Source organism: Saccostrea cucullata, unplaced genomic scaffold, assembly GCF_032062105.1.
Source record: "Saccostrea cucullata isolate Sc308-1 unplaced genomic scaffold, CSIRO_AGI_Scuc_v1 ctg128, whole genome shotgun sequence".
Classification (NCBI taxonomy): domain Eukaryota; kingdom Metazoa; phylum Mollusca; class Bivalvia; order Ostreida; family Ostreidae; genus Saccostrea; species Saccostrea cuccullata.
The window spans coordinates 60,001-79,210 of record NW_026935471.1 but is presented as its reverse complement, the minus strand read 5'-3'; the positions used below and the strand labels follow the sequence as shown (position 1 = coordinate 79,210).

Below are 19,210 nucleotides of genomic sequence, written 5' to 3'. Positions count from 1 at the left end.
ACGAGCTACTTTCGATTTCCCAAACCGGAAGTCATTCGTTTGTTTGCAAAACAACACAAAGACTCCCATTTGAAGATACGTAAATACATTCAGATCCACAGGAAAATCGATATGTAAAATTCCAATGAGTTTGTTTAAAAGAAAAGGTACATTTTTGACTCTTTAAACAAAGTTTTTAAATAAAGAAATCTGTTCAAGGACAAGGGGTGGTTGTCAGCTGATCGAATGTCAGACGGTAGCCAGATCCTATTTTCATTGCTCTAAAAAGGCATAAAGTTTCCTGTATTTTTAGTAAATATTTAGAAAAGCAATTCAGCAGTTGTGAAATTTTAAGAGACTTTAATATTTTATTCCTAGGCCCAACCTCAGTTGAGATTGCTCATCAAAATGATATTAAACAAAACATCACAAAAGAACTATCTTCCTGCATTAAGAGAATACAGAGAGAACAGCAGTTGAACTCAGATGAACTGATTCTCAGGTATCATTACTTATGCTATGATATTTTTAAGAGAACATGAAAATCTCTTGTTTTGAAGTAGGCAGTACATCCTGTGTGCTACAGATCATGCATGCATTTTCATAAACTTAATTACTAGTCTTGATAATGTAGGGAAGGCACAGTAATCATTTTAGAAGCTTTACAAAACAAGCCAATTTCTTTTATTGCAAAAAATACACAGCGATTTATTAGAAAAGAATTAAATTTCAATTGATGAAATAAGTAATGAAGTTTAATGAACGATGTTTAATGTCGATATTTGAATTTTCCAGCACCGATTCAGCCAATGCTATTTGTAACATCCTGGAGAGCATCTTCCTTCATGGCTGCAAGCCACCAGTTTCCAAAAAGGTAACCATATTAAGAGAATATACAATCATCTTCAAGTAAAAAAAATCATAGATATGTAAAGTTCTTTGAGAGAAAAAAAACAGCAATGTATGCTCAATAAAATTTCTTTGTATATGTTGTATGTCCGCTATAATGCCTATATATATTGTACATTATTTATGTGAAAATAAAGTTTTTGCAAGTAAAAAGTAACTTACAGATAATTGTAGGTACCAGTACATTATCCCAGTATGTGCACAACATGTTATTATAATTGCAGATAGCAAATTACATTGGTATAAACCAGGGATATGAAAATGGAGCTCAACAACTTGTAAGTTAATGACTTCATTTCCCTTAAAAATATAGCATAATTATGTACATGTATTACTAGTGTCAATATTATATCCAACTATCATACTATTCAAGCAGAATCATTTCACTGAAGTAAATTATGCTCAGAAATTAAAGCTCTTGTTATGAATAACATTATTCTTTTCTCATACTTGTCCAGTCAATTCATATCTAGGTGTCAACTTTATCTTGTCCACCACTATACATTGCTGTGTTTTACTTTAAACAGTTGATTCATTAGTTTTAATGAAATTGATATTACTAGCAAAATTCTGAGAAATTTTGATAAGCTGGTTGATCGTAAATAAACGCTATTATTAGTTGTTTCTGTACATGTATCAACTTTTATAGAACTTCTGGTTGTTTTGTGAGAGATTTACTCACAGTGATGTAGTGGCTCAGCTTAAGAGATTGGCTCAGGTCAACACAGAGATTGGCCTCTGTAGAGTAAGTGACAGCTCTATGTCTAAATAAAAGACTTAAACATTATATATACATGTATATATATATATATCTATTCTGATAAGTCAAATTGATGTTTATTATTGATTTCTGCCAGGCCTGGATCCGGGTGGCACTCAATGATGGGTTGATGGAAAGTTACGTCAATGCTATGATTGCAGACAAGAGATCCTTGCAGTGAGAACATTCTGTTTTTCTTCAAATAAAGTTTTCTACATATAAATCAGTCTTGGAAATAAGTTTCAGAGATATATTATATATTACAGTTGCATAAAGACATTGATATGATTAAATCATTTAATGTTTTACAGGTACTTTTATAGCAGTACATCATACTTTAGAGATCATGAACAACCAGGAATTTTTCTTTCCTACTTAAAAGGTGTACATTTATGAATACAAACAATCTTGTGGACTTTATTTTTTTTCAGAAAATTTATTAGATTTGAAAGAAAAGTTGCAAAAACTGAGATATCTTGAAAATTTCTTTGATTTCTGCATGTTTTAAGGATATGGATATCTAAAGAAATTCAATTTTAAAAGAACTAAAAAATAATGTCTCAAGCATATTGAACAATACCGGCTTTAAACTACCTACATGAAGATGTATTTTTGTTTGCTTTTTATAATGTTACATGTATCAATTTTTATCTATCCAGTAAAGAATATGAGAAATTTTTTAAGGATTGTTGTATAATCGTCATATTCTTCCTTTCCTGTGATAGGACTGATGTCGTATGAGTTTCAGCTGTCCTACAACTCCAGTGTCCTCAATAACTGGCCTAACTCCTCACTAGTCCTGGCGGGACTAATTGATGCTGAGAACACTCCTCTGCCTGTAATTCACCCTAACAGAGGTAGGAAAAATAAACATGTCAACCTTTATGTCTCTCTTATTTTTTCAGTCTTTCCCCATCACTCCAGTGGTGTAAAAATTTTCTTAAGTCTTTGATTGGTCAAATAATGACTACAACAGCTATTTATTTTAAATGATATAAAGATTTTAAAAGGTTCTGCTTACCCAGTGATTACTTCAATTATTATTTAATGATTTTGATGAAATTGATGTGTCTTATAAATATTTATTAATACAGTACCATCAGGAAAACCTGAAGTCATCCAAAGAGAGGAAGATGTGGAGACTATAAATCCTGTCAACAGACAAAAGGGGCGAACGAAAAAAAGATCAAGTTTGGATGATGGCGGGTTATCTCCCCTTCCACAAGGAAGGTCAGTGACTGAGTACAGTTCTGAGCTGACTCAGGAAGATGTAGACAAAATTCGTGGCATGAAGCCTAGAAATAAAACTAGGTCAGAGTGCTCCAGTTCTAGTCGAGTTTCCTGCCCTGACCCTGTTAAATACAACAGAAACCCCGCTTCCTATGTGGCAGATCAAGGACATGACAGCAAACCAATGTTTGATGATGATGATGATGAAACAGGTGATCTCTCTAAGGACAGTGAAAGTCATGGTACCAGGGTCAAACAAAGTGATGGAAAAATGGATCAACTGCCTCCCAGTATTAATCTTACCTCAGACTCTGAGCTGAGTTCACCGGGAAAACCTTCTTTAAATGATCCAAGCTCTTACGGGGAACTGAGTTACTCGAGTGCCTCTGCTGAGCTGGTAGACTGTAAGAGCTTAGAGGAGGAAAGCTACTGTGATACTGATGGATCGGGACTTCAGATAAGTCCTCTAGAGATGAATGGATATGAGGATATACATGAATGTCTGGAGGAGTCTAAAAATACTCAAAGTACATATGAAAAAACGCAGCCTGTGTTGATCACGGAAAACAAAGCTAGTGAAGTAAAATTGACATCTCAGCAGCAAGATTTTGTGAATGAACGGATTTTAGAGGATATTCTCAACACAGAACTTAATAGTCCTGCTGATTCAGATAGGAAAGAGCATTTAACGAGTGACTCTTCATATGATAACAGTAAAGATGACTCATTTGACCAGAAGAAAAGGACAAGAAAAAAGTCAAAAGATAAGAGGGAGAATCTAAAACCTGATTTTAATGTGTCACCACGTGACATAGTCCAACCTCAGCTGTCGCCGGCTGTAGCTGATGCAATAGTAACAACAATGATGGACCAAACCACAAAGAAGAGGTTCTCTGTAGGGAGTGAAGAGGGTGAGGAGGTCTCCTCTTCTCCACGACGACCCAGGTCAGGGGCACTATCTGTCTGCCTAGAGCCGGAAAATGAGGGTAAGTGATGATGTTGACACAACAGTTAGATAATGTTTGGATGCAATAGGATAAATTCAATTGTTACTGACAGAATTAGTAATTAGTACCCAAATGTAATAAATAAAGAGTGCAAACACATTCAGATTTAATTGATTCTCAAAGTTGCAAATTAAGACCTCTGACAGATAAAATTTTAAATTAAGTTTTGATTTTGTAATATACTTGTAGAAGAAGGTATTTAAATGTAAGTTTGATTTACCTGTAATTTACCTGTACTTGATATTTTCAGATGGTATTGGAATATCTTCACCTCCCAGTGTAGGGAACAGTCTTGGGGCTCGCAGTGGATGGTCGTCAGATTTTGAACAACCTGTGCGACCAACCACCATAGCTTCTATGCCTGTCAGAAATAAATGTAAGGATGTGGAATCAAACTTTCACTTGTCACTTTATATTACTGTACATCATCAACAAAACTAAAGTTTTAAACTTATTTCCTTACTGTAAGTCATTGAAATATACATGTAGGTGTAGTATGTGTTTGCCATTTTATATTTTCATTTCAAATTTTTCTCTCTATGATAACTTTTTGAAAGTTAGCCGGTTTGATTTCTCAATAATTCTACCTGAATGTAAATTAGGCAGGTCGATAGGTCAGGAGCTAAGGAGGCCTAATACTGTAAATGTATTACATTTGGCTGTGTATTCTTTTTAGCGGCTTTGGCGGATTGCAGCAACTGCTAAGTCAAGTACATAGCTAAATGTCTTGCACGTAAACACATAGATAAGAATAAGAAGAAATGCTCTAAATCAAATCTACGCTAACTTATTCAAAAGTCAATTTCTTCCAAATATCATACATGCTAAATATAATACATTTACAGTATGCATGCAAATCTCATGCACATCTGTCTCTGTGTCTAACGCTAAGGAGGCTAAATATGCATGTAAATCTCGTGCGGCTGCCTTTGTGTTTGACGTCAGTGGGCGAGGACTATTGAAATTGGCATGGGAGTCCTCGTGTAATTTAAATCGATGTCTACATTTTTAAAATCTTTTTAAATCTACAATTAAATTTCACAATGAAATGGAAATATAAGGAATCACTGTCTAGTTAGTATAGTATACCAAGGACATCAACGATAATGGGAAACATGGGATAATTTATGCATAACGGACTTTGCCCATTATGCAAATTATCCCATGTTTCCCACTATCATTGATGCCCTGGCATACTATACTAACTAGACAGTGATTCCTTAAATATTATGTTGTGTCACCAACAAAACTAAATTAAATCACTTTCTTTATGAAACTCAGTGATGCATGGTTTCCTTGGAATATGACAGAATTTATTGCTTAGGTAACATCCTTCCCTGTTTTACTCAGTAGCTCCCAGCACTTTTGGTTTGTAGGAATAGATCTTTGTGCATCTGAAATCAACACTTCCTTATAGAGGAAAGATCCTGGTTGTTTTTCTCAAATTTCACAATACATATATTTGTTCTCAGTTACTACATCCAGACTATCTTTGTATTTCAGCTGAGAGTTTTAATTCCTTGTTGAAGAGTTACACGCCCTCCAGCCAGGTTGCCTCCCCTACGATGGAGGATGTGCTTCAAGAACTTCCAGAATGCAGTGACTTCTCTTCATCACCACCACAGGTGGACCCAACATTTTCTACATCTCAGGTGAAAAATTTAAAATTTAAAATAAAAACACTTAAAAAGTACTTTAGTCTTTGAAAGAAAAGTATATGTTACTTTCGTGTAGTCTCTTACCCTGGACATGAGAATGGAATCCTGCAGAATATATACAGATGCTTCTTGTGTAATTATCCAAGTATAAATTTCCTCATTATTTCATAATAAACAATGTATGTCCACTCTATATATATATTCCTCTTGATTTTTTAAATTTGTTTATTTGATTTTTTAAAAAAAATATTTTTATCTAAATAAATTTTCTTTTAAAATACTCTGTAGTCTTTGATTTAAAAAAATCCATGTCCTCCTTTATTGTTTTGAATGGTCGCAATTAAGAAGACTATTCCCGGCATTTGTTTGAAACCTAGTAGTCAATCTAGTATATAAAGCAATATACTATTAAGTTACTTAAATTTATCAGTGTTTAATAAACATTTCACATTGAAAGTATCAAAAATAAGTAACGTTTTATTTAATGTGTTCAGAAGAGATTAAGCATAGTTAAGCAGAGCTATATAATTTTTTTATTTGCATGTCAGCTAGGGGAATAACCTGAAATAATCCAAACACAAATTAGCCTTTTTTTCAGTTAAAACTCAGCATTGTAGTATGCATCATAGAAAATAATTACATTTTTTTTCTTATGAATATTATGTTAATGTGACCTTTGTTCCAAAATTCATGTACATGTATGTTGAAAGAAATGCATCAGAATTAATTATTTTGGGAAATACTGACTGAATTCAGGAAGAAGATTACGAGATAGTGGGTGACCCAGATTCCGAAGGCTCGGAAAGAGTGAGTGATCAGGGTGTCGCAGAGGCTTGTCTACTAACTGGTTCTTTTGCAGTTCTTTCTCCATTGATTTTGTAACCTAGATTGCATGTGTGCTTGTGTCTTTCTTCTTTATAACATATGGCGTAGAGTTTGAGTATCTTTCTTTCTGCAGATAACAGTGTAACTATACATACATAATAGTTTAGAGGAGCTTATCATTTCATTTTGAGAATTTAACCATTATCTTTAATGATTAAATTTTCAAATTCCAAGTATTGTGATACATTCCAGTCTTTGGAACTTAAATACTTGCAATGCATTAATATTATAAAACAGGATTAAAAATCATTAAAACTTCAAAAGAAAACTTCAATCTTCTTAAAAAAGCATTTCAAAGTCTGTATGGGCTGCCTAAGAAATCCATGAACATTGATATTTTGTTCCCCAACTATGTACAATCAGGACATATACTGTATACAGGGTTATTTTCGCCCCATATTAATTTCGCCCTTTTGAACTTGTGAACAATTTTGCCCCGTTTAAAATTCGGCCAGTCATAGTTCTGTTTAAGAAATTATGGGGTATAATTTGAATTCGCCCCGTTTTAAAGAACCATATGCGGTATTAACCAACATTTGCCCCCCAAAATCAAACTTTGATGGAGTAATATTTAATTAAGTCCTTAAACAGGGGAGTATATGCTGACTTCAAAGCACTGAATAATTTCATAAGTAATGACGTCATATGTACGTAATGACGTCACAAATATGACGTAAATTTCAGTTTTTTATGAATTTTGCAGAAAAATGTACATATTTCGTCGATATTTTAAATAAAAGTCACCGAGCGCATGTGTGTTCAGAATTAAAATTTTGATATAATGTGTAGAATGATAATATCAATGAAATATGTCAATATTGTTCCTGAACACACATGCGCTCTATAAATTCTAAAGCTTAAATTGTTGAAATTTTGTCCATTTTGTCCTCTTTCTGAAAAAGGATATAAAATCGGACTAGTTTATGACGTCATAAAAACAGAAATTGTGAATACACTGCTCTGGAACTATAATATTTTCTGTTAACTTATATTTCTCGTACAATTTATTGAATTCAGCACATTTCAGGAAGTTTTCAAAATTTGACTTTTGTGGGGGCAAACATATGCAATATACCGCATATAGTTCTTTGTCCAATCAAGGAGGGGGCGAAAGGGGCGAAAATAAAACGGGGGGGGGGGGGGGGAATTTTCCCTGTATACAGTATTTAGTTTATTACCAGGGGTAATATTCTAGAGTGTTGTGAATGTTTTCGAGTCTTTTAAATCTTTTTTTTGCTCCTGTTGTTCTATGAATTACATGTATTAGTGCAAGTGTCTAATAAAAATATCACAGTTTATACATATATGGTTATTTTCTTCTTCTGTTTTGAGAAATGTAAATCTAATGTAAATCTGACTGAAGTCTATATATCTGATGTAAAAATGCCTATTTATTAAAAAAGTTAATTTAAAATTTTAAAATTTGTCTATACATGAATTGTACAGAGATCAACGTTTTAATATTCATTTATTATTGATTTATGATTTCCTATTTAAGGACTCTCAAAGCCAGGCCTCCTTGCTTGGGGTGATAGCCAATGAGAAAGGACTGGACGCCCAGAATTACCAGTGTGGCAGCTGTAAACGACCAATCGGATTCAGTAAGAGATTTTCTTTTCATTTTACAGGAATATAGATAAAGGTATTTTATCCCATGTTTACCCCTTTATCCCGTGGATATGATTCATTGGATATTTTTGAAATCCCACACTAAGTGCAGTTATGAAGTCACAATGGTTTCTGCATTAGTGTGATGAAGTAAAATAAAGTGGAGTTCTATATAAAACATTGGTTGTAAAGTATAAAACATGGGATAAAAAGAATCTCCCATCATTTGTAGTTGGATATGATTTTTATCCAACTCGTATGTTTTTATCCCCTTGCCAAGGCTCGGGGATAAAAAAAAACACAATTTGTGGGATAAAAATCATATTCAACGATAAATCATGGGTGATCCTATATTTTCCTTATACTTGCATTACAAATTTACATTTCATTCTGTATTTAATTCAGTTTATGGAAAACCTCGGGTTTGCACATTTGATGGGAAGTATTACTGCTTCGAGTGTCATGAAAATGAGGAGTATTACATTCCAGCCTTTATCATTCACAACTGGGACTTCAGGAAGCATATAGGTACAATCTTTTCTATGATACAATGCATACCTGTGTAATACTTATAAGTTAAAATATCAATACAGTAAAACACGATTTAAAGGAAGTGCCTGGGACACGCAATTCTGCTGTTATAAGCGTAATTTGTTATATCTGTTAATTGTCCAATATCAATTTCTATATCCTCAGTTTCCAAGAAGTCCCTGACCTACCTACAAGACATTGAGGACCATTCCATCATTGATGTTTCTGTTGTGAACCCCCGGTTGTATGAACATATCAAAGAAATGGACCAGCTACAGGTATATTAAGTTTCGATAAGTACCCTCCCTCCCAACGAACAATGATTTTTACTCCAAATATTTTTACTCAGTAACCACCAAAAGTAATGCTGGGGTTACTGATTTTCCTCACATTTTTAACAGTGATACAAATGTATTTGATAATGCTTAATATTTTCAAACATATTTAACAGGTGTTAAGGAAGCAACTTTGCCATTTGAAGACGTACTTATTCACATGTAAACAGTCGACTGCAGATGAATTCAGAAAGAGCATGTGGCCAAAGGAATACTTATATGAGGGCATTCATACTTATACATTAGCTGTGAGTGCAAAGTAAAGCGAATCTTATTTGCAGATTGTCCATTATGTTATTTTATCCTTATCCTTTGAGTGCAAAATGAGGTGCTCATATTGATAAATTAAATGCCTTTTTCTACACAGGATCTGCTGCAGGTGCCCTCGGGTCAGCTGACACAGAGTCTGAAGAAGTCCATTAAGTTTGCCACAAAGCATGTGTACGAGTGTCCCCTGTGTAGTGGGAAGGGGTTCATCTGTGAGCTCTGTCACAATCCTAAGGTCATCTATCCATTCCAGACAGATGATACAATCAGGGTAGGTCTTCATAATTACAGAGTTATGTCCCTTTATACAGATTCTTCATTTGCACAAATCCCATCAAAAAAACTACACAAACAATTTATACACTGTACCTACCTCAATTAAACCTGTACATATTTTTGAATTCAGATAATAGTAGCTCATTAAACAGCTGGTACTATAAATTTTTCAGACATAGACTTCTTGGTTTATATTTTCAGTGTCCTAAATGCAAGTCTGTGTTCCACAAATCCTGCAAGTCCGATTCCAAGTCGTGTCCCAAATGTGCTCGGAGAAACAAGAGAAAATCACAAACAGGGGACTGCCTGGAGACTCCTGATATCCACGACTACGCTTTTACCCCGCAACTTGTGGCTTGACACCCTGCTGATATTCAGCTGGGGAAATTATACATAAATCAGCTGACTTTGTTTTATTAAATACTTGTTTTATAGCCATTGATCATAAGCATACCATAGCACATGTTTGTCAATATTTCAATGAAAAAATTATTTTAGAAACAAATATACAGTGCCTTTTAACATTTTGTACATTTTAAAAGACACATCTAGAGTTACAGATGGTGTTTTTATAGTACTTATTGTAAAACATTTTATTCCTGTTAAAATTTTAAATCAATATTTTATTTGTCAAATCAGCTTTAATCTAAATTACCTCCAAATGTTATTTTAAAATACTTTTACCTAGTGTGTAATCTGAATGAGATATCCATAGTGTTAACTATTTTATGCTTTGTTCAGGGTTTGCTTGCTGTGTCGGGAGAAAATGAAGCAAATGTCAGTTGTAACAAGTTTCTTGATGGAATATTGGATGGGTCAGTAAGGTACACATCTTTATAGGAATATCGAGTTATCTCAATGAACTTACTCTGTAGTCATTGTCTGACACCCCACTGCCAATCTAGCATACTCTTATTGCAAGGTTGGCTGTGGGTTTCCCATGATACTCTGTATGCGAGTAAACTTCTGATTATGCAAGTGCAATATAGAGTGATTGTACTACTGTGAACAATTCTTTGTTATTTTATTATGAATAAAATATAAATAAACATTTTAGTATATATTTGTCGTGTTTTTAATTTAGAAGACCCATTTTAGTACAACCATTTCCAAGTCATTTTCACAGCATTCTTACAGAATTTCAAAGTGCGATATCATGAGCTCAGCATAAACTTTGGTGATACAAGTGCTCATTATTATTAAAATCTTGTCTCTTAAAATAAGAAAGAAAGTGTTTATTATAGTCTATTTATAGTCCCTATATAATCTATACAAATGCAAACCGTTCATAACACTACATATTCATCAGCTTTGAGGCCATATACTGTAAAATCACAGTTCACTTCGCCTTGGTCAATACAGTGTATTGATATTTTTCATGTGAAAACAAACCATATTCAACATCAAAAGAGTCTATAATTGTATAATATGTAAAATATCAAATTCATACATGTAACTAACAGTTCTTAAGGAGTTGAGCAACGGAGTTTGCCAGACAGACACCTCATAATCATCATCCCTGAGTGCCACTCTTCTCCACAGGTGACCAAAACAGGACCTCCAACACTAGCACAATACAGATTTTATTTTTTTTTAAGATCTTATACAGTAACAAAGTCACATAAAATACATGTCAGGAAAATAGTAAGCAGTACTTTCTGAACAGAAGCTCGGCCTGACCTGTCACAGTTTATTAACATTAAAAGATGTCTTTCTCACATGAAATAAAATGACACATGAAAGGAATTATCTCCCCTTCTAAACCTTATTCACATTTTCTTTCAGATGCAGTTGGCAGTTGCAAGGTTCTGCATAAAATGTAAAATCACTAAAACTGTCATCTACTCAGTAAAATGTTGATTTTATATCAATTTGTATGAAGACGATAGCTTTGACTTGATGAATGGGAGATTCCTCTCTAACTGCCAATCTTCTCCACTTCTTCTATGTCATCTGCATCTAACTTCTTGATTTCACGCCCTACATTGAAAAAGAAATAAAGATTTAAAACTTATTAACAAGTGCAGGTAGCCTTAAAATCCTAAGAGAGCCATATCTATTATTCAGTAAGATGTATCTACATGAATACCTCCGTCTTAAAAACACAAAATGAAGAATTCAGTGTATAGATTTAGGGAAACAAATTCTACTGAAAATCTATAACTGTACAGAAATTATACAATTACCAAAGTATCTCTCAATTGCTTTCATTGTTTGAAATGTCCTCTGACCATCCACCATGTTTATTGCTAAGCCCTTTTTGCCAAAACGACCCGTTCGTCCAATCCGATGGAGGTAGGTCTCAAAGTCAGGTTTGTTTTCTGGGGGCGGAGTTAGGGGAAGGTCAAAGTTCACTACAACTGTCACTTGTTCCACATCAATACCTGTAATGAAAATAAAAGAGAATCTGTCATTTCTCCTCTCAAGAATACTAGTAAAGGTCACACTGAGAAAGAAATCTGAGAAAGGAAGGTTAACTTTAAGTTGATTATTTACTTAAATGTCACTGCACATCCATTCCATGTACCAAAATGCACAATGCAAGAATCTTTTATTAATTTATCTGTATCTTTTAAAAAATGTGCTTTAGATTTTATGTATTCTTTTATGGTGTTAACTACACTCAATTAAATCCTCCACAATAGCTACCACTCACCCCTAGCTGTGACGTTTGTGGTGATGAGTACTTTCTCTTTGGCCTCTTTGAAGCGGTTGATGATGGCCGCCCTTTGTTCTATTGACAATTCTCCACTCAGGAGACCTACAGCGTGCCCTTCCTTTGTCATCTTCTCTGCCAACCAAGCCGCTGTTCTTCTTGTCTGTATAAGACACAAGTTTTATACAACTGAGTTATAAAAAGCAGCTACTGAATTTAAAATATCATCATGATGTACTGTAGATTCCTTTTTTTATCATGAAAGGACTCTTTAACATCAAATAATAAGAATAATAGTTCAGGAATGGACGGTTGATCAAAAGTTTATTCATAAATTTCTGCACTATAAAAATAAAAGCAAGTAAATTTATTTTGTGAGTGGTGCTTCTTGTGAAATTAGGGAATAATTAAATCCATGTGCATATTTTTGAATCTACAGTTTAATAGAGAAGTATCTTGTCATCAGTGGGGCTAAGTCTTTGAAGAATATAAACGTATTAAATGTCTTATTTCTATTTAATATCTTTTATAAATTTTCACGTGCGCCTACATGTTCCCATTCAATACTTTGAAAGTTATTTTTGTAAAATACAGTGTACTTTGAAACTATTGCATTACATCCTATAGAAAATTGAAAAGACTTTTAAAATTTTTTTCAAGTTAATAAAAAAATTTTAATTCAAAATTCAGATATCCCAATTTGCATTTTGAGAATTTTATATGGTGAGTTTTGAATCAGACTGTGTTTGACTGTATTGTTTTAAATGTTTTTGCTAAAAGAATGACAAAACAATTACTGTTGACTTGTTTTGTGATTTGGCAAAAATTCATGCAATAACTAAAAGTTGTGTCATAATTCAGTATGTTTGTGTCATAATTCATTATTTTTTTTATCATAATTCCTTTTAAATAAGTACCTTGTCCCAGTGTTAGGTTAAATAATTCATATATAATAACAGTCACAGGTGTTTACAATTTGTTTACCTATAAATGAAATGAAATCATTTCTTTATTACCTACTAAATGTTAATGATTTTGATTGGGCTTCCCATATCCAGTGCATTTTTACAGTAAAAACAGACTGAGGTGTAGTACAGGTTTACAAACTAAACAACATTGCCAAGTCTAGTACAAACAAAGCTAAAAAAGACAGTCTAATTGACAACACCTGTACGTTAAGGATAAATCACAATTTCAATATCTGAATATTTATCCTTTACAGGCCTTACAGACAGCAGTACTCACAGCACAAAATATCATAGACTGTCCTATTGATATAGAGCCGTAGATGTTAGACAAGGCCTGGAACTTGCCCTCCTGGTCGGCACACTCTATGTAGTACTGTTTGATATTGTCCAGAGACTGCTCCTCCCGCCGGAGTCGAATCACAATGGGGTTGTTAGGAATCACAGCCTGCGCAAATCTCATCACTTCATCCTCGTATGTCGCAGAAAATAACAACATCTGACAGTCCTTCCCTAATCCCCTGAACAAAAATAATAAGCGTCAATTCTTGAAGTAATTCCCTGAAATTTTTAAGATGATGTATATGTTTTTCATTTAAAGACCCATCAATTTAAATGATAAGGACATACTGTAGACAGGGTTATTTTCGCCCCGCTTTATTTTCGCCTGTTCACACGTGCAAACAATTTTGACCTGTTTTAAATTCGCCAAGTCACAGTTTTGTTTAAGAAATTATACTGTATTCTTTGAATTCTTCCCGTTTTAAATTCACCCAAGGTTAGGGCAAAAGGCGCGAAAATAAAACAGGGACAAAAATTTTCCCTGTATATAGTATGACCTTATATAAAGGTCGTCCAACTGACCTTTGGATTCTGATGGACTGGTCTTGATGACCTTGTGTTGCAATCATAACGTCTGCTTCATCTAAGACAAAAACTTTGATCTTTTTGAGGTCAAAGAAGCGGAACTTCAGGGCCCAGTCACACACTGTCCCCGGGGTCCCAATGATCAAATGGCCATATAGTTTTGTCCCTCTACTCACTGTAAATTGAGAATTTAATTTTATATATGTTTGGTTTTCTTTGATGATGTTTAATGAAGAGTATTATGAACAAAGTTAATGAGTTAATATTTGAACAGTTAATAAAATCTTCTAACACTTCTCTCCTCTAATGGCATATTCAATTTTCAGATCTGTCATGAACTTTCCCATCTCTTCCACATTTTTGCCGATTTGCAGAGCTAACTCATAAGTAGGTGCTATACACAGACACTGCAAGGAAAAAAAATCAATATTGCAATAGTCTTCCAAATAGAGTATAAAAGCATCATCTCTCAAGGCTCAAATTGTAATAAGTGGAACCGATTTAAAAAAAAAAAAGTGAGACAAATATCACAAGCAAATGTTCCTGAATGGCTTGTTGCATTACATTTTTTTTAATTCCATTAACATTACGCAAATATCAATGCCCTTCTTCTAACAGTTGGAGATGTTGTATAATAGAATAAAATGTAGGCCTAGATCAGAAAAAGTAGGTTCTCACTCTCTGGAGGTCAGTAAACCTATTTCATATCCAGTTCAACTTAATAAAACAACTAATTCATCTGCTAAAATTAAAAGCCCAAGCTCTCACAGTTCAAAAGATAGTTCTTACTAAAATTTCAAGGTCCTGATTGCTGCAGTTCAGAAGACAGACTGACAAGAAGAGTGCAATCAAAGACCTGAAGGGCCTGCAAGTTGACTCGCTCGAGTTAATTGAGCTTTTTTATACATCTGGACACAATACCTAATATTCAGCTTATTTTGCATCTTAAGAGATTGGATATTATATGTCTCCATGTTCAGTTAAAAAATAAAGTGTATATTGCTTTTCCTTTATATGTACAGGATGGCACTAATGGGCTTCCGCACATATTATTGTGAAAAGCAGCACAGGATTCTATAATGATAGCTGCAGTGGTCAGTGTTATGGAGTAATTAGTTTAATGATTCCCACAGGAAATCTGGATTCTAAAAATAGATTTTTCAAGCACTTAAGCTACAGCTAATGAGAGCAGCATGTGTTTGTGAGGGAGTATTTTAGGTCAATTATTTATAAATAAACTTCAGATGGGAAGATTAGATCCGCCGTACATGCTTGAACATATATTCATACGCAGTAATTGTACATCTTACAGATATTTAAACAAAAATTTCTTTAAAAGCATGAAGACATAAATAATGTAACAGTATGAAATTTTATACAGTTTTTACCTCTTAAGTTTATACAATCACTCAAACAAAAGTATTTTTTGCTAGAACTATCATATTTGGCGTATGGATCACCTTGATGAATGTGTGAAAATTTTTACAGCTCTGAAACCGCTATGTCAACAGGGAGTAGCTCGCTACGCGAGCCAACTCAAAAAGGTGAACCTTAAGTGTCAATCCACTAAAGCTCTGGAAGCTTCAAGCATTACTCTCACATCACTTTTTTGGGGATTTGGGACTAGGGCCATTAAAATTGGGGTCTTTTAGGGAATTTTTTGAGAAATCATTATCACCATTAAAATCTAAAAAAAAATTAGGTTTCTAATGTTTGTTAGGAACTTACTATATGTTTAGAAAAATTGGCATGCTCAAAATTTAGCCAAATAACTGAGTACGGTACATGTAATTAGTTGGTATATTTATGAATAAGCACTACATACTACCTGGTAATGTGTCATGTCATATACTGTACTTATAAATGATTTCCTAGTGGTAATCTTATATAAATAGCACATTGTTGTCTGTACCAAATTTGCTAAAATATGAATCCCATTTTTAAGCACATGTACATGTATACAGTAATTTATATTTTGTGATACAGAAGAATTTTTGAATTGGGATTAGGACTTTCTACAAATCTGTTCAAATGAAAGACACGACCTTTAAGCTTAAATGACAGATGTTGAACTTCGTCTTTGGAATTCATATACAAGATACTGTAGATTCCTTATTTTTCACGAGTACTTATTATCGCGAAAGGCCTCTTCAACATCAAATCACGAGAATAATAATTCGCGAATGGACAGCTCATCGAGAGATTTAACATTGTTTTTAGCAAAATAAAAATAAAAGCGAGTAATTTTATTTCGTGACTGGTGCTCCTTGCGAAATTACGTAATAATTAATTTCATGCGTATATTTAGGCATTTTCAGTACCCAAGGGCTTCAACAGTCACATGAGTATAAAGCAACAATGTAAATTGTCCAATAAAGTATATAATAAAAACTAAAAAAAAAAACTAGATGAAGAATTGTTGCCCAAAAATGGGCACAAGAGGCCCATGGGCCACATCGCTCACCTGAGAAGCTTTGACCATTCTGTTCTTTACCAGATTTCCCCCTTGTTATACATAATGCATCCCCACCCTACCACACTGATCATAATTTAGACATTTTGGAATCTACACTACCCCATGATCCTTCCATGTGCACATATGTTTCAGCTTTTTTGGCCCAGTGGTTCCTGAGAAGAAGATTTTCAAAGATTTTTCCTATATATTTCTATGTAAAACTTTGATTCCCCTATAATGGCCCCGCCCTTCCCCCGGGGGTCATGATTCCTACAATTTAGAAATTACACTACCCCAGAATGCTTCCACATAAGCTTCACTTTTTCTGGCCCAGTGGTTCTTGAGAAGAAGATTTTCAAAGATTTTTCCTATATATTTCTATGTAAAACTTTGATTCCCCATTGTGGCCCCGCCCTTCTCCCTGGGGTCATTATTTGAACAATTTAGAATCTACATTATACCAGGATGCTTCCATATAAGTTTCAGCTTTTCTGGCCCAGTGGTTCTTGAGAAGAAGATTTTCAAAGATTCTTCCTATATATTTCTATATAAAACTTTGATTCCCCATTGTGGCCCAGCCCTTCCCCCGGGGGTCATGATTTGAACAATTTAGAATCTACACTACACCAGGATGCTTCCACATAAGTTTCAGCTCTTCTGGTCCAGTGGGTCTTGAGAAGAAGATTTTCAAAGATTTTTCCTATATATTTCTATATAAAACTTTGATTCCCCATTGTGGCCCCAGCCTTCCCCCGGGGGTCATTATTTGAACAATTTAGAATCTACATTATACCAGGATGCTTCCACATAAGTTTCAGCTTTTCTGGCCCAGTGGTTCTTGAGAAGAAGATTTTCAAAGATTTGTCCTATATATTTCTATGTAAAACTTTGATTCCCCATTGGGGCCCCACCCTTCTCCCGGGGGTCATGATGTGAACAATTAAGAATCTACACTATACCAGGATGCTTTCACATAAGTTTCAGCTTTTCTGGCCCAGTGGTTCTTGAGAAGAAGATTTTCAAAGATTTTTCCTATATATTACTATATAAAACTTTGATTCCCCATTGTGGCCCCAGCCTTCCCCCGGGGGTCATTATTTGAACAATTTAGAATCTACATTATATCAGGATGCTTCCACATAAGTTTCAGCTTTTCTGGCCCAGTGGTTCTTGAGAAGAAGATTTTCAAAGATTCTTCCTATATATTTCTATATAAAACTTTGATTCCCCATTGTGGCCCCGCCCTTCCCCCGGGGGTCATGATTTGAACAATTTAGAATCTACACTACCCCAGGATGCTTCCACATAAGTTTCAGCTTTACTGGCCCAGTGGTTCTTGAGAAGAAGATTTTTTAATGACCCAACCCTATTTTTGTCTTTTCTTGATTATCTCCCCTTGCGAGGGGATATGTCCCTTCATTTTAACAATTTAAATTCCCCTTTACCCAAGGATGCTTTGTACCAAGTTTGGTCAAAATTGGCCAAGTGGTTCTTGAGAAGAAGTCGAAAATGTGAAAAGTTTACAGACGGACAGACAGACAGACAGACGGACGACGGACAAAATGTGATCAGAAAAGCTCACTTGAGCCTTCGGCTCAGGTGAGCTAAAAAAAAAACAGAACGATCAGGAATCGGCAAGATAATCTCGTAGTCAGAACCAATTGATAAAGTAAATCTATTTACCTGTCTGTACTTTACAATTACATTCATGATTCCCCTTTATCACTATCACCAGACTAAAGAAAAGAGCAGTACTTGAGCATGAAAAACTGTATATAGCTGAAAGTTTACCCAGCACAACCCCTCTCCTATTGGGTCTCTCATAGTCTTTGAATAATATACAATGTTTAAAATGTGAGATATGTAGATACATTTGGATAGTGGAGGATGATTTTACCTGTGGATAGTGGACATTGGTGTCTACTCGACTAAGCATGGTCAAGACAAAGGCTGCTGTTTTTCCTGTTCCACTCTGACTCTGAGCAATCATGTTTACAGGACTGTACAAAAATTTCAAATGATGAAGGCATAATAAAAATTATGCAACAATTAAATTTCAAAAACTCACAAACTCAAAAATTCTTTTTTTAACTTGCATTGATATATGAACACAATGATTCATTACCTTAAACTTCAATTACAAAAATAAAGAAATTTGTAAACTTACGGATCAGCTAAGAGCACAGGTAGAGCAGTTTCCTGGATTTTTGATGGTGTGTTGTATCCCATACTGTAAATTCCATCTAAGAGCTCCTTTTTCCTTTTAATTGATGAAAAAGAAAAACATTTTAAACTGATAGCTAAAAATCCTCTAATTTTATATTCTACAAGAAAATTAATATTTTTCAAGATTTCTATTACAATAAGATTCTGAATGACTTAAGAAATAATCAGACTCACAAGTTTAAAGCCTCGAATGACTTGACAGAGTAGAGTGGGGAGTTGGGGTCCTTTTGTAAGACTTCTAGGTTTGCCTTGGAGGATACAAGCTTTGAATGGACCAACTTTCTGAGAAGGGAGGCCTCTTCTTTTGTTGTTCCTGTAAATATTTTGAAATATATGCATCATTCCATATCATTATATTGATGTGAAAAACATGCCTTAGAGATAACCAGTGTTCACATGTTTAAAAAACATAAATGTTTTACTTTAACTACAAATCAAACAGTTGAAATTTGTCATGTGTTTTAACTACAAATAACTGAAATCTGCCATGTGTTTTAACTACAATTCAACATAACCATGCAAGATCAGTCTTGTGTTTTAACTTCAATACCTTTGTCTTCATCATCTCCTGAGGCTCCTGCCCCATCCTGAGCGGG

At 34.2% G+C, this 19,210-nt stretch overlaps 2 protein-coding genes across 4 annotated transcripts in view; one reads left to right on the top strand and one right to left on the bottom strand.

The window, feature by feature from the left end:
• Positions 1-11: 11 nt before the first annotated feature.
• Positions 12-10,508, top strand: LOC134242941 (uncharacterized). 2 transcript variants are annotated; one of them, XM_062725142.1, is made up of 18 exons: positions 12-146; positions 358-481; positions 775-853; positions 1,113-1,166; positions 1,538-1,633; positions 1,746-1,825; positions 1,960-2,030; positions 2,374-2,505; positions 2,743-3,864; positions 4,136-4,261; positions 5,389-5,537; positions 6,300-6,350; positions 7,927-8,029; positions 8,442-8,564; positions 8,733-8,845; positions 9,019-9,150; positions 9,270-9,440; positions 9,647-10,508. In XM_062725142.1, exons 1-18 carry the CDS (start codon positions 125-127, stop codon positions 9,803-9,805), a joined length of 2,907 nt encoding a protein of 968 aa, XP_062581126.1. In that variant the 5' UTR covers positions 12-124; the 3' UTR covers positions 9,806-10,508. The 2 variants fall into 2 exon arrangements, with proteins under 2 accessions (XP_062581126.1, XP_062581127.1); XM_062725143.1 differs by lacking the exon at positions 6,300-6,350.
• Positions 10,509-11,010: 502 nt separating this feature from the next.
• Positions 11,011-19,210, bottom strand: part of LOC134242944 (ATP-dependent RNA helicase DDX19A-like) — a 16,546-nt gene continuing 8,346 nt past the window's right edge. For both annotated transcript variants that reach the window (XM_062725146.1, XM_062725147.1), the window contains 10 exons: positions 19,165-19,210; positions 18,789-18,927; positions 18,556-18,648; positions 18,286-18,388; positions 14,226-14,340; positions 13,931-14,108; positions 13,347-13,587; positions 12,102-12,264; positions 11,632-11,829; positions 11,011-11,425 (listed from right to left, as the gene is read on the bottom strand). The exon at positions 19,165-19,210 is cut by the window's right edge and continues 174 nt beyond it. In XM_062725146.1, coding sequence (XP_062581130.1) covers positions 11,364-11,425; positions 11,632-11,829; positions 12,102-12,264; positions 13,347-13,587; positions 13,931-14,108; positions 14,226-14,340; positions 18,286-18,388; positions 18,556-18,648; positions 18,789-18,927; positions 19,165-19,210 — 1,338 coding nt within the window. In that variant the 3' untranslated portion in view covers positions 11,011-11,363. The remainder of the gene's footprint in view (positions 11,426-11,631; positions 11,830-12,101; positions 12,265-13,346; positions 13,588-13,930; positions 14,109-14,225; positions 14,341-18,285; positions 18,389-18,555; positions 18,649-18,788; positions 18,928-19,164) is intronic.